This window comes from Apodemus sylvaticus, chromosome X, assembly GCF_947179515.1.
Source record: "Apodemus sylvaticus chromosome X, mApoSyl1.1, whole genome shotgun sequence".
In the NCBI taxonomy this organism is placed as follows: domain Eukaryota; kingdom Metazoa; phylum Chordata; class Mammalia; order Rodentia; family Muridae; genus Apodemus; species Apodemus sylvaticus.
Window position 1 is genome coordinate 133,795,500 of NC_067495.1, and position 14,176 is coordinate 133,809,675.

A 14,176-nucleotide genomic window follows, 5' to 3' on the forward strand; every position below is an offset into this window, starting at 1 on the left:
ATCTTTAAACAGAGACAAAACTAGCCACAAGCTATCACTGTCTAAATGAAAAACTAATGACATCTGAAATGTCACTTTGTATTCCAACCACTAACATTCTAAAGAGATTGTCTTGTTTTGTTGTTCTTAAGACAGGGATTCAGTTCAATGTTGCTGAGGAAAACCTTATTTTCTGAGCCTCCTTTTCTGCATCCCAAGTGCTAGGATTACAGATGTGTTCCACCATGCCCAATTTATTGGGTGTAGAGAAGCAAATACAGGGATTTGTGTCTGCCAGCTGTACTAAGTTACATCCCTACCACCACAGAGGCTGTCCTTCATAGAACACACTGTTAGTAAGAATGTGGAATAACAATGGATTGCCATCAAAATATGCTCCAGAAAGATTATGTCCATGCAAAAGTAACTCTGAAGTGAGTGTACTGGCACACGCCTGTAATCTCCCCAGTGACACAGGAGATGAAGGCAACAGAATCAAGACTTTCAAGGCCAGGCTTGGCCCATATGATTTCAGTGCTTACCTAGGCCACATAGACTCTGTCTCAGCAAACAAAACAGAAACAATTCTCGCTAACTACAAAGTTGCATACACACTTAGTATTGCAGAGCGAATCTGGGCGCTCTTCCCTGGGGAAGACTATTTCTTCCTGCTCTCAGCATTCCTTAGTTGGCTGTGCTTTGTCAAGGGCTGAGGCCCCATGGTCATCTGAAATCATACACATACAAGTAACATTACAAGAACTGAGCAGTTTCTATGTCTATATTTAGGAATATATACATATGTGTGTATGTATATAACAATAATTAAAGAGACAGAGGCCATAAAGTTGAGTGAGGGTGAGGGTGAGTGCATGGGAAGCACTGGGAAGGAGGGAAGGAAAGGGCAAAATGATATAAATATACTTAAATTTCAAAAACAATTTATAAACTACACATGCACATGCACACTGCTTTTTAAAGGATCTAATTTTCACCTTAATTTTGTCATTTATTTCATATTTATAGGTGGGGGCAGCATAAGTGCCACAGCATAAAGAAGGGTTCAAATCTGAGATATCTTACACAAGTTGGATCTCTCCTATCATGTAGGTTCCTGGGATCAACTTCAAATTATCAGACTTTTCAGCAAGTGTCTTTAGCCACTGAGACATCTCACCAGCCCCCCAAAGCTGTTTCAATTAGGTAAAATAAAGTACATGTACCAAGACAACACTGTATATACATTTTAAAAGGCTAAACAATGATAGCCTTTAAACTATTAAGAGCAAATGTGAAGTTGCCAGGGAATGGGATCAGTTTTGTTGCTTCCATTGTTTTAGTTTTGAATGATTAGATTATATTTTCACACCTATTGTTTACTTTTGTTACAAAGAACTTACAATTTTGGTAAGTTTAAATATAATCACACTAAATTAGTAAAACAGACAAGTGAGGAATAGCTATTAATTCAAGTTGAAAGCCACACCTTCTATCACTTTCATCATCAGTTACTGTCTGTAAATAATGTAGTGCTGGCATCGCTGTTCTTAAACTTCATTTTCAAAAGACTTGTTGGCCAGTGAAATGGCTGAGCGGGTGATGATGCTTGCCATCAACCCTGATGACCTGAGAGGTTTTCCCCTGGGACCCACATGGTGGAAGACGAGAACTGACTCCTACTGTCACACTTGTGCTGTGGCATGAACTGCTACACATATAATAAAACATTTAAAAAGGAATTTTTATAAAAACATGAGCCAAATAACAATTTTTAAAGCCATTTTATACTGCCAACACAAAAACTTCTAAAAGGCACTCCCATTCCCTTTAGTTTTTGTTTTTAATGACAAAGTTCTTACTCTGCAGTCCAAGTTGACTTCAAACTCACAACAATCCTCATGCCTCAGTCTCTCAAGTGCTATGATTAAAGGTGTGAGCCACCATGTCTGATCAAAAAGATCTAATAGATTTTTTTTTAAGATTTCAAAATCTTTAGATTTTACAGTCATAAGAGCAGGTAACAGAGGGCTTTAATCCTAGCACTCGGGAGGCAAAGGCAGAGGCAGAGGCAGAAGCAGAAACAAGTAGATTTAGATCTCTGTGAGTTTGAGACCAGCCTGGTCTAGATAGCAAGACCCAAGCCAGCCAGAGTTACACACTGAGACCCTAATTTAAAAAAAAAAAAAGAAGCAGGTAACAAAAGCCATATCATGCTTGAAAATGATAAAATAAAAATAAAACAAAATAAAATTTGCCATAAGCAAAGTGACTGATTCTATGGGTGTACTTAATGGAATATAAACGACCAACTTACATCAATTGGTAGTGATTCATCTTCCTTTTCTGTTAGTCGCATGTAAGAACGATCTATAAAGCAGAAGCACACCATTAGGAAATAATAGTCCGTTTTCCTTTCTTAAAATGCAAGAAAATCAATAGACCAAAGAAGTGGCTGACTTATACACTACATAAAGTAATGATCCCAGATTCCTCAAAAACCTCTTCTAATGTAGTTAGCCTTATCTTTATGAATTAGTTTATGCTTGTCATGGCCTGTTTTATCACCTTAAGCAAGGGAGTGACAGATGGCAAACATGAAACTGAAAGAACTTAGTATAATTTCTTCATTACTATAGAAACTCTAGAAATTTTGAAATTGTTTCTTTCACTAAGTGGTCAAAGAAGTCATAACTATTTAACAATCAATAGGACTACAAACATTTTCAATACTGAATGACCCTGCCACTTCGTAGTAACAACTGGTATGAAAATATTGCTCTTCAGTGCAGTGGTGTAAGTGAAGTTCCAGGACTTCATTTTCTATCCTTGCTACTGCTTAATTCTGCTGCTGCCTTCACTTCGGGAGGCAGCAAGGGATTGAAGGGTGCGATCAGGATTTAGACACTGGTAACCCCAAGTCAAACATAGCACCAGCTTTTCTGTTTACTATAATTTACTGTCCCTCACTCAAGACATCCTCAGCAGCCCCAGCACTTATTTTCATTGCAGAATGTTACAATGTGAAAGTGAACCGAGTTTTCTTAGTCTCAAAGAGCTACACAAAGGTTGTACTGGCTGAGTTTCCTCTGTGGCAAATTGGAACGTGAAAGGTAAAGAGGGTTTATTTAGTGCATGATCAATGCCTTGCTATATCAAAGGTCACTATGGCAGAGACAAGCATGCTCCAACACCATACAATGCTATCTGCTGCCACAATTTCCCAGGACACAACCAGTGTCAAAGGTAAATGGCAGTCTTTTGCCAGCATGAGCAGTGCAGAGCTCCACAAGGCATTCCTATCACTTGAAAAATTTAAAAACCCAAAATCTTAATTCTACATCAAGTAGGACAATTATTCTAGATGAAGTAGGAAATCTACTTCTAGATTAAATAGAACAAGTCCTACTTCATAATGTACTCGAGACTTAAAACGTCCAAATTGTTTTGTGTGAATGTGTTGACTCTGGTTTAAAAAGTATGCATTCAGGCAGAGTATATTTGAATTTACAGAGCCTATAAGGACAGGGAAAAAAGCAAAAGCAATCCAATTATCAAATACTGTCTGGACTAACCTTTTAATGACACACTTCTAGCTAGCTTTCTCATTTGAATGAAGTTTACTCTGGCTCTTTAACACTATCTTCAGTTAGGCATTTCTTCATTGGAGAAAGGAGGCTGTTGGAGTACAAGCAAGTCTGAGTGACTCTGTAACAGAGCCAAAGCTTACTTCGAAAATAACCAGTACTCCAGTGTATCCTAATCTCCTCCAGGACAATGCTTCACAAACTAGTGTGCATATAAATCACCCAGGGACTTATTAAAACGAATATTCCGACTCAATAGTTCTGAGGTGGAGCCTGAATAGACAGTAACAAGCTCCCAGGTGATGTCCACAGTGCTGCTCTATTGACCGCACCAGGAGCAGTAAGGCTCTAAAGCAATCTCCCAGGGTCCCACCAAATTACTATTCCCCATGAACATTTATACATACACATACACACCCCTTTCGCATAGCCATATCATCTTACTGCAATTATTTGTTGGCCCACTAGTTTTTCCACTAGTCTAAGAATTCCCTTATGGAATCAAGGAACCTCTAGCACCTAAAATCAGAAGCAACTTCAATTATTGATATGAGAAAACAAACAACTCCCCCCCCAAACCCCACCATACAGCACCGTTATAATTTGCCCAAGGTCACACAGATTTAACAGTTAAGCAAAATTTAACAACCAACCTTTTAAACCACTCCACTGCTCTTTCCCCGTGTCACAGTGCCTCCCTGAGGCAATCGGTAACTTAACTTCTCAGTCTCTGCCTGGACAGCAGAGTGCCTGGGATGCTATCTAGCTAGCTGTCACGATGCCACATGCACTCAAAGTTCTCAATTCCACACTTTTTCTGAGCCGCCTTATGCTGCATCTGACATCTCCTGTCTTTAGTTCTGGGACAGATTCCTAGTCTGAATTCTTTCTCAAACATCAGCAACCTCTTCTAGTCGTCCTGAAATCTAGGTGTTCCACAACCCACCCTCCAACTTCCAGCCTTCCGTTGAGGATCCTGACCTGCTTTACTTAGTCACCCCAACCTAAATTGTCTCAAAACGGCTCTCCGGCACTGGGTCCAACTCCCTTAGGGGAGCGCCCCCACACAGCCCCCGGTGTACCTCATGCGAGCAGTCCCCGTCCCTCAGGCACTTACGCTGCGCAGCTGAAAAGGCAGCGTGGGCTAGGGCAAAGAGCCCGACACCTACAAGCCCCTTCCACAGCGATGGCGCCATGATTCAGAAGGAGCGGCAGCCCAACAAAAGGAGACGAAGGGCGGTAGAGGTATTTCTTCTTTCACCGGCGGGCGTCCACTCGGCGCAGAAACATGACGTCACCAAAGCCCTAGGCGCGAAGTGCTGGTTGCTGCCAGACCCAGAGAGCCATGAGAACGCGGAAAAAGGAATGCTGGGAAGGAGAAAGCGACGCGGAAAAAGGGTCTGAGGCCTCCTCCGCGCCTGCGCAGTGTTGCTTCCCTGAGAAGGGCGGAGCTAAGTTGGGGGCGTGAAGAAACAGGCCAAGCAAGACCAATAGGGAGATGAGGTACGGTGCCAGCAAATAAGCGCCGGATTTGGAGAAGGGGCGGGACTTACGGAAAGGCCAGGGAGGAGAAGAAGGTGGGGCTGGTGGCATTGGTAAAAGGCTGTAGGTGTAGAATTCAGAAGCCCAGTACTTGGTATTTGTTAATTGGTTAGTTGATTTGGTTTTCCTTCCAACTGAGTCCTTTCCTTTCAATAAGTCTTTCCTATGCCTCTGGCCTCAGAAAACTGGCACTGACGCAGGTTGCAAGGGCATTAACTTGAGGAAGTAGAGAGTAATAACTTGGGGGGGGGGGGTGTTGGAGTCCTGATCCCTTGGCATGCTTGGGACTCTTAGAGAGTTAGTTCAGCTTCTTACCTTTCTGCTTTACTATGAGCAAGATCCACACAAAAGAGAGTGTAGCACAGCAGTACGGCTTTGACATGAAGAAAGCATGTATTAAGGAAGAAATAAGAGAATAAATGGATGTTTAAAGCATAGTCTGATCGGCATACATAGGTAACCTTTCTCCATTTTTATCTTCATCTCCGAAAATGTAGGCATTCAGAAGTGAGGTGTTTCCTTGATATCTTTACGCCCTACTCTCTGCTGACAAGCACATTAGTTCGTTTTCACTTCAGACCAGCTTAGTTATTACAGTGATCCCAAATCAACGACTTTACCTCAAATACTCCTTAGCTCTAGATCAGCATTCCTAGATAACAACTGCTGGATATTAATTTGTGTGTGAGTAGACCCTGTGGACATGGCATTTTTATGGACAAATGTAACTCACACCCTCAAATCTATATAAGTTACTTCAGTGCCCCTGGCTGAGTGGCACAGCCTTGTAAACTGCATATCACTAAGGAAATGTAAATCATGACTACCGTTCTTTCCCATTGCTCTCCAAAGAACTGTGATCTGAATCCGTTGACTCACCAGTACTTGGTTGGTACTGCTGGTCCTTACTATGCCTTTTAAATTTGGAGCATTCCCACTGGTGATTTCCTTATTCTGTTCTGATTTTATATCATCTTCTAAACTATGTTATTTATTTATTTATTTATTTATTTATTTATTTATTTACTGTGTTTGTTGGTTAATATTGCTTGCTGCCTCTCTTCCCACTCTGGAATGGGAGCTGCAAGAAGATAGCTTTTTCTCTATAGAACATTGTCAAACAGCAGACGTTGAATACAAACATGTTGAATGAAGGATGAATAAATGATGGCAAAGAAAAAAGAATGATTTGATCACTGAAAAGATCTTTACAGAGATTCCATCTAGTTTTTGAGTAGGATTTTTAAAATCCCTGTCGTCTTTTGATATACTTAGGTTTCTTCAAATTGGAAAAACTGGATCCCATCATGTTAAGTCATAGTTGTTACTGTTCTCTGGGCCTTCTCTACACAGTGCTTGATCAATATCAATTGCAGTATCATGTATTCCTTACAAAAGGAGAACTAACAATGAACTTCACAATCAGAACAAGCAAGCTAATCACTATTTAGTTGGCAGGAAAATGCTTGAGATGTTGCAATATAGAAAACATAGTTTTAAAAATCATCAGACTGAGCACTGGGACCCCGATGGAGGACTTAGGGGAAGGAAGGACTGAGGGGTTTGCAATCCTGTAGGAAGAACAACAATATCAACTAACCTGACCCCCCCCCCCCCCGAGCTCCCAAGGACTAAACCACTAACCACAGAGTGCACATGGAGGGACCCGTGGCTCCAGACGCATATATAGCAGAGGATTCTCAATGAAAGGAGAAGCTCTTGATCCTGGGAAGGCTCAAGGATGCCCTAGTGTAGGGGGATGCTAGGGTGGGGAGGCGGGAGTGGGTAGGTGGGTGGGGGAGCACCCTCATAGAAGCAGGAAGATGGGGGGATGGGATAGGGTTTGACGGGGTGGGAAAAGGAGAAAGGGAAAACGGGAACAGGGATAACATTTGAATATAAATAAAGAAAATATCAAATAAAAAATAAATAAAACGCATCAAAATTTTCTTTTAGCTTAGATAATGGTCATATTGAAATGCAAATAAAACTTTCCACTTGATCTAATAACTTTTCCTCATGCTCTAATAACAAGTTATCTGAAAACAGAAGATGATTAAGGAAAGATTAGAAGGTTTTGAGAGGGAGAGAGGTGGCGGGTGCAGAGGGGAGGAGAGGAGAAGAGAAAGAGACTGATTCTCACTCTGTAGTCTCTGCAGGCCTCAGAATCATAATTGAAATTTTTGTGCTTTATCCTCCCACCCAATGCTGGGCACTTGGCATGCAACACCATGAACAGCTAAGAGTTTTCTGAAAGTCTCTGAGTTCTGGGTCACTTCTGAGAGAGAGAGAAAGAGAGACAGACAGACAGACAGAGAGACAGAGACAGAGAAGGGCACTTATGGAGAAATATACTCACTGGTATTTGTATAAGCCATCAATGCATTTTCCTAGGCTTCAGAGAAGTGACTCAGTTCTAGAAAAGCAGTTTTGCTTTCTCTATTCACTTAAGATACATTTGCATCTCTGTATCTCACTCTCTTTCATGCATCAGCACACTTTTTGACCTTTATCAATGTATCAAATACCAGAAAACTCGCCTAGGTTTACATTTTCTAGTCACAAACTGTTAAATCGAGTTCGTGGGGTTTGCTTGGAAACAGGGTCTTGTCCCTGTATCCAAGCTGGCTTCAAACACTTGGTCACAAATGGCCCTTCTATCTTACCCTCTCCAGAAACTATAGGACTACAGATATGTATGCACCACCATGCATACATGTGGCATGACATTTCAATTATCTATAGATTTCAACTTGAAGGGAGACCAAGGTGTTCATAGTTATTGAGTAATGGATCATTCAAACAGGTAACTAGAAAGTATTCCAACATGGTTCAGCAGTTTGGGGTTAGTCCTAGAGTACAAGATGCAAATACCAAGAGCACCTGAGTACTTAGAACAAAACTCTGACTTCCTGGGACACAGTATTTAAATTCCTATGTGACCACAAAAGAACATTAACTAACTGTCCCTGAAAAAAATAAAACATTCTCCACATGTGCCATGGATTAATGATACAGATGTGGGAATAATATTAGCTATGGTATTTATAGAGAAATGTTTCCCAGATTAATCTGTTGACTAGAGAAAGTGTCCTAGCAATGGACCTCTGTTTTGTACCAGCCAAATTCTTAAATTATCTTTGTATGTCACTCAGACACATTTCAATCTTGTATAGTTTCCCCTTTATTAAGAAATATATCTCTGGGTAACAAATTCTAGAACTCTATTGATTACTAGGCAAACTAGTCTGTCTTCCCTTCCTCCCTTCCCCCTCCTCCCTCCTCCCTCCTTCCTCCTCCCTTCCCCCTCCTCCCTCCACAGACTTACCAGCAAACAGGGAATTGCATAGGTCTTTCTCAGGTAAGGAACCAGATCAATAAAAGAGCAGAAACTGAATCATTCAGACAAGCAGATCTTCCCTAGATTCATACAGGCTTTACCTGACACATCCATCATGCACAAAGTGCTTGTCCAGGTTCCCTGAAGACACATTAAGTAATCTGCCAGAAAAGCATTCACACTTTTTTTTTTAAACACCAGCAAATCAGGACAAAGCAGAATCCCTTGGACACATTTTCCTCGTTAGCTAGGCAGATGCATCCTCTTCTCAGACAGAGTCCAGGCCTCTTTAGGAACAGCTTCTGGAGGCCGAGGTGGGTCGCTCGCTCCCAGTTTCCAGGTCTCTGGTTTGAAGCTCTCCATAAGAAGCTAACCTTTTCAAAATTGACACTGCAGCCATTTCTTTTCTTCTCACAGCCATAGTGAGTACTTGGAAGAAATTCAAAGGCGACACACCAAAACATGTATCTCAAAAAATCGGAAGAGCACCTAGGCTTTTGGAGAATCCAGTCTTAATATGATTGCGTTTACATGTTTCATAGCTTTGGAAATTCTTTGCTGGAAAACTACTATGACAGTAGTTTTCTAGATAATGTACTTTGGACTGGCGTAAGGTTTGGATGCTAGATTTTCCTTCTGTCCATTTGATAATTAGGAGTTACTCATGTCCTCTGTTCTTCCATTTCCTCACCTGTAACTTGAGGTGACAAGATGCCTTTGAGGCGTTTGAGTAATCTCACACATTGTTGTAAGCACTCGCTAAATGTTGACTATTGTCTAAAAATATTTTTAAAAAAGTGTGTGTGTGTGTGTGTGTGTGTGTGTGTATGTGTGTGTGTGTATGCTGTGAGTGTATCTGTGGATGGGGATTGTGCACATGAATATAGGTACCTACAGAGGCCAGATGTGCAGAGTCACTCACCCCTTAGAGAGGGACTTACAGTGGGTTGTGAGCTAGCTGCCTGATGTGGGTTCTGGAAATTGAACTCTGCTTCTTGGGCAGAGCAGTACATGAAAGTTGTCTGTGCCCTGGACAGCTCTCTGCCCCACCCTACCTGCCCGTGGGGGTTGGGGGCGAGTTGGTGTTGTGTCAGCCACTCAGACTCAGACTCTGCCTCCAACTCTGGGAGCAGGTGAGAAACAAAACAGCTCGTTCATCTAAGTACTGCTGCTAGCTCCTATAATACCCGCCCCCCCCCCCCAGTGCCCCCAGTGATCCCAAGAAAGCATCTCTTCTAAACAGTAGTTCTTGATTGGCTGGTATTGTCTGCACCAGCAATCCTTGGTCTCTCAGGCAGTCTTCAATCAGGCTTTCCTGCAGGAGCTGCTTTTGTGGCTGGAGGGGGGGGCTGGGGGGCAGCGTTTACACAGAGGCCACCCCACCATTCCTGCTACACATGCTCTTAGCTACAAAGCTGTATCTTCAGCCCTCAGATATTTTTTATTGTTCCTTTACTGTTATTGTGTATGTATGATGTTGGGGGAGGGTGGTGCATCTATGCTATGACCCAGATAGGGTGATCAGAGCACAAGTTCATGGAGTTGGGTCTTTCCTTCCATCTTTATGTGAGTTCTGGGTCTCGTACTCACATCCTCATGATTATGTTTCTTAGCCATCTCTAAATCCCCATTATTATTTTAATCTCTCCCTCTCCCTCCCCACTCTGTGTGTGTGTTCATGTGTATGGGTATGTCACACTAGTTAACCTATGAGCTTACAGGGAGTCTTCTATCCCTGCCTCTCATCTTTCTTCAGGAATACTGGGATTACAGATGTGTGCTATCAAATCTGGTATGCGTGTCCTGGGGATCCAAACTCAGATTCTTTTGCTTGTTCAGCAAGTGTTTAACCCACTGAGCCATCTTCCTAGCCCCTGTTATTATTACTTTTTTTGGTTTTATTTTTCTTTTGGTTTTTCGAGACAGGGTTTCTCTGTGTAGCCCTGGCTGCCCTGGAACTCACTCTGTAGACCAGGCTGGCCTCAAACTCAGAAATCCACCTGCCTCTGCCTCCCAAGTGCTGGGATTAAAGGCCTGCGCCACCACCGCCCAGCCTGCCCCTGTTATTTTTATTGATCCTACTATTTTTCCGAAAGTAAAGAGATTCCCTATTCTATTAATTTTTCCTAAAACATTAGTTGATTCTTCCATTTGATTTTTTGTTTTGTTTGTTTTTCATGACATGATGTTTTTCTGTGTAGCCTTGGCTGTCCTGGAACTCACTCTATAGACCAGACTGGCCTGAAACTCACAGAAATCCATCTGCCTCTGCCTCCTGAGGTGTAAGACACCACCAACCATTTGTTTGTTCATTGTTGTTTTGGTTTTGGTTTTTGAGACAGCATCTTAGTGTATAGCTCTGTCTGGCCTAGATCTGCCTGCTTCTGTCTCTTGAGTGCTGACCCATTGATTATTTTAATTGTTCTTCTTGTGGTCATTTTTAGTTCTTAAAAATAAAAGGTGGGGGTCCTAGAGAGATGGCTCAGTGGTTAAGAGCAGTGACTGCTCTTCCAGAGGTCCTGAGTTCAAATCCCAGCAACCACACAGTGGCTCACAACCATCTGTAATGGGATCTGAAGTCCTCTTCTGGTGTGTCTGAAGACAGCTACAGTGTACTCACATACATAAAATAAATAAATAAATAAACCATTTTTTAAATCTGAAAAAGAAAACCTTACTTGCTTTTCCCCACAGCACATTGGGAAGGTGCCATGAGGAAATCAATTGTGTGAAATCTTTTTTTGTGTTTATGCTGGCTCCAAGTAAGTAGCTGTGACCTCTCTGTGCTCTGTTGGAATGTAGGCATTTACTTTTTTGTTGCCTCAGGACTGAGCTCATGATGCACTCTCTTCTTGGGAAAAGTCAGGATATCCCACAGCTTCAATACTGAGCATACTGCTCCCAACTCTCTTGCTGGCTCTGAAGTCACTCGTGAAGTGTCATGCTATACTTCTGTCTCCTACAACGTCTGCATGTGCATTTACCACCAGGCTCCTTTGTAGTTTTGGGACAGGGTCTTATTGTCATTTATCCCCGGCTGGTCTGGCACTTGTCCTGTAACTCAGAGTAGCTTCAGACTCATTAGAGTTCTTCTGTCCCAGCTCTCTGAATGCTCAGATTATAGTCAAATGTCACCATGCCTGAATTCCCACAAGTTTCTTTCATCCACCCTGTCCATAGCCAAGTCCAGCCTTATGACTTCCTACTATTACTGCTAATAGGTTATGTGGGTTCGAACCTGGGAGTCCTTTTTTAGTGTCCTTTTTTTCTTTTTAGCAGTGCTAGGGGCCAAACCCAGGGCCTTGCACATGTTGATCAAGTGCTTTCCCACTGAGCTGCATCCTTAGCCATCTACATTGGATTTTGTATCAGTTTGCCACATTTATTCTTTCATTCCTATCATACTCAATAAAGTAAGATCCTATTACATGTAATAGTACTTCTGTTTAATTTTCTATGCTTTATTTATTCATTTTTTGGTAAGAGAATATGGTTCTCTGAATGAAAACTGTTCCTCCACGGACTTGGATATTTGAAGACTTGGTTCCAAGTTGGTGGTGCTGTTTGGAGTGGTTTAGGTGGTTCAGCCTTGGTGGGAAAAGAATGTCATTGGGCGTAGGTCTTGAGATTATATAGTCTCACCATACTCCCAATATGCTCTCTTCACTTTTTGTCTGCCTTTGAAGATGTGAGCTCCTGGCCCCTGCTCAGGCTGTCACGCCTGCCACTGGCTGCTATGCCTCACCACCACGTTGGGCTGTTATCTCTCGAACTATAAGCCAAAACAAGCTCTCTCTCTTTCTTAAATGGTGTTTTGTCATGATGACAGAAAAGTAACTAATATATAGAAGGCACAGAATCTCACTGTGCAACCCAGGCTGGCCTCAAAATCATGTTGCTCCTACCTACTTCAGCCTTCTATGTGCTGGAATCACAGGTGTGTGTTAGCCATGAGAAACTGCTTTTCTAAACTCCTGATTGGCGCCCCCAATACTCATCTCTCTGCATGACAATTATTCCCCTTTCTGCTACCAAACCCAAATTGGGGAGAATTTTGAATGGGAACATGAAGGAGTTAAACATTTTACTTACATTGTAGATCTTCCTTAATGTGACCTCAAACAAACTTTCCTACCTTTCTCCCAGCACATGAGTTAGTTAACTGTTTATCAGGCACTTCCAGTGAACTAAAGATTGTGCTGAACACTAGACTAAACTTATCTGTGTTTTTCAGTTAGCAAGTATTTACTGAGTACTTACTATGTACCTGGCACTGCAAAGTCCTCTTTCGGTTTATCCTTGAACTGAGTCTATGTTCCCATGGAAATTGAATGCCACTTGCACTGGAGATTTCTTTTGCACTCAATGAAATTCAAAGGACATTTATTGGTGCAGTGATATGGTATATATTATTGAATACTTTTTTGCATTTTCTTTTGTACGTGTGTGTGTGTGGTGTTTGTGTGTGTGTGTGTGTGTGTGTGCATGTGTAGATGCTACATGACAACTTGCAGGAGTCAGTTCTGTTCTTCCACCGCGTGAGTCAGGTTTATCAGCATATATCTTTACCCACTGAGTCATCTTGCCTTCCCCGGAGTACTTACTTTGGCTAAGTTTTTTACTAGGTGCTGTTGGTAAAGGATAAAGTAATATCTAATTTCTGCCTTGAAGGTGTTCCTGATCTTAGAAAATGAATATGATAATGTGTTGAGAGAGGTAGGATAGAGATTTGCCCAGGGAGGTCAGTGTCCTTAGGAACAGGAGCCTCCAACTGAGTCTGAGGGCATCCTTGGAGTTCAGTGACTTTCAGTTCAAGTTTTGTCAACCAAGTAGAAGTTAATTTTGGGAGGACGGGGTTGTAGGCCTATCCAAGCAGGAGAAGCACAGATAAACATACAGGAGAGGCATTTGAACCATTTACAGAACTATAAGCTATAGATAGTATTTGTGTTTCAGAATATCTGAGGTAAATATGTCACGGTGCTCCCAGCATTGTGCTCCATGTTGAGGGTCCAGAACTGAATGGGGAGCACTGGAGGATCTGGAGCAAGGGTGAATATAGAAAAGCAGAGTGGAACTTCAAAAAGTGCTGTCTCATAGGAGGCTGGGGAGTGAGTGACAGGGACTAAGGCAGAGGTCGCACTCTTCCAAGAAAGGGTCACATAAATACCTTAGGCTTTGCAGGCCCCAAGGCTTCTTTCAGAATTACCCAACTATGCCCTTGCAAAAAACAGCCATAAAGGTGGGCAGACAAATGGCACCACTTTCCCCAACGCTCTACCTTGGCTGGATACTGAAAGCTTGAGTTCACGTGAGGTGACTGTCCCATCACAAAGGACCCTTTTCGGTTATTATTATTATTATTATTTAAAATGTCAAAACTGTCTTTTTGTTTCAGGTTTTTTTTTTTTTTTTAAAAGAGATGATAGGTTTCCTTTAGCGCTTTGTCCAGAGTCTGATTTTTGATAATACCCATACTAGGGGATGTGATCACAGAAAAGATAGAAATTCGCTTGAAAAGCTTGTCTTTCAAGCAAGAGACCAAGCAGTCCAATAGCAGTAAGAAAGCTTGAAGGAAGGGCTGCTTATCAGAAGATACCTCCTGAACATGTTGACAGAGTAGTAGGGGACAGAAAAGGGGTCATGGAACATGGTGGGGGGTAGGTGGATGATGGTTAGAGCTGCTTCTGTAAGAGGCACAAAGGAAAACATGGGTTAAGCGAGATTGAGG

General features: G+C 42.0%; 1 protein-coding gene across 3 annotated transcripts in view; it reads right to left on the reverse strand.

The window, feature by feature from the left end:
• Mmgt1 (membrane magnesium transporter 1) overlaps window positions 1-4,983 on the reverse strand; it is a 56,850-nt gene extending 51,867 nt beyond the window's left edge. Inside the window, exons 1-2 of one of the 3 annotated variants that reach the window (XM_052170856.1) lie at window positions 4,681-4,726; window positions 2,294-2,346 (exon numbers count right to left, since the gene is read on the reverse strand). Coding sequence is in view for 2 of the 3 variants with exons in the window: in XM_052170853.1 (XP_052026813.1) it covers window positions 2,294-2,346; window positions 4,681-4,759 (132 nt within the window). In the remaining variant the exon portion in view is untranslated. Of the gene's footprint in view, window positions 1-2,293; window positions 2,347-4,680 lie in introns of all 3 variants that reach the window. The other 2 variants (XM_052170853.1, XM_052170854.1) reach the window with 2 other exon arrangements.
• Window positions 4,984-14,176: the final 9,193 nt, after the last annotated feature.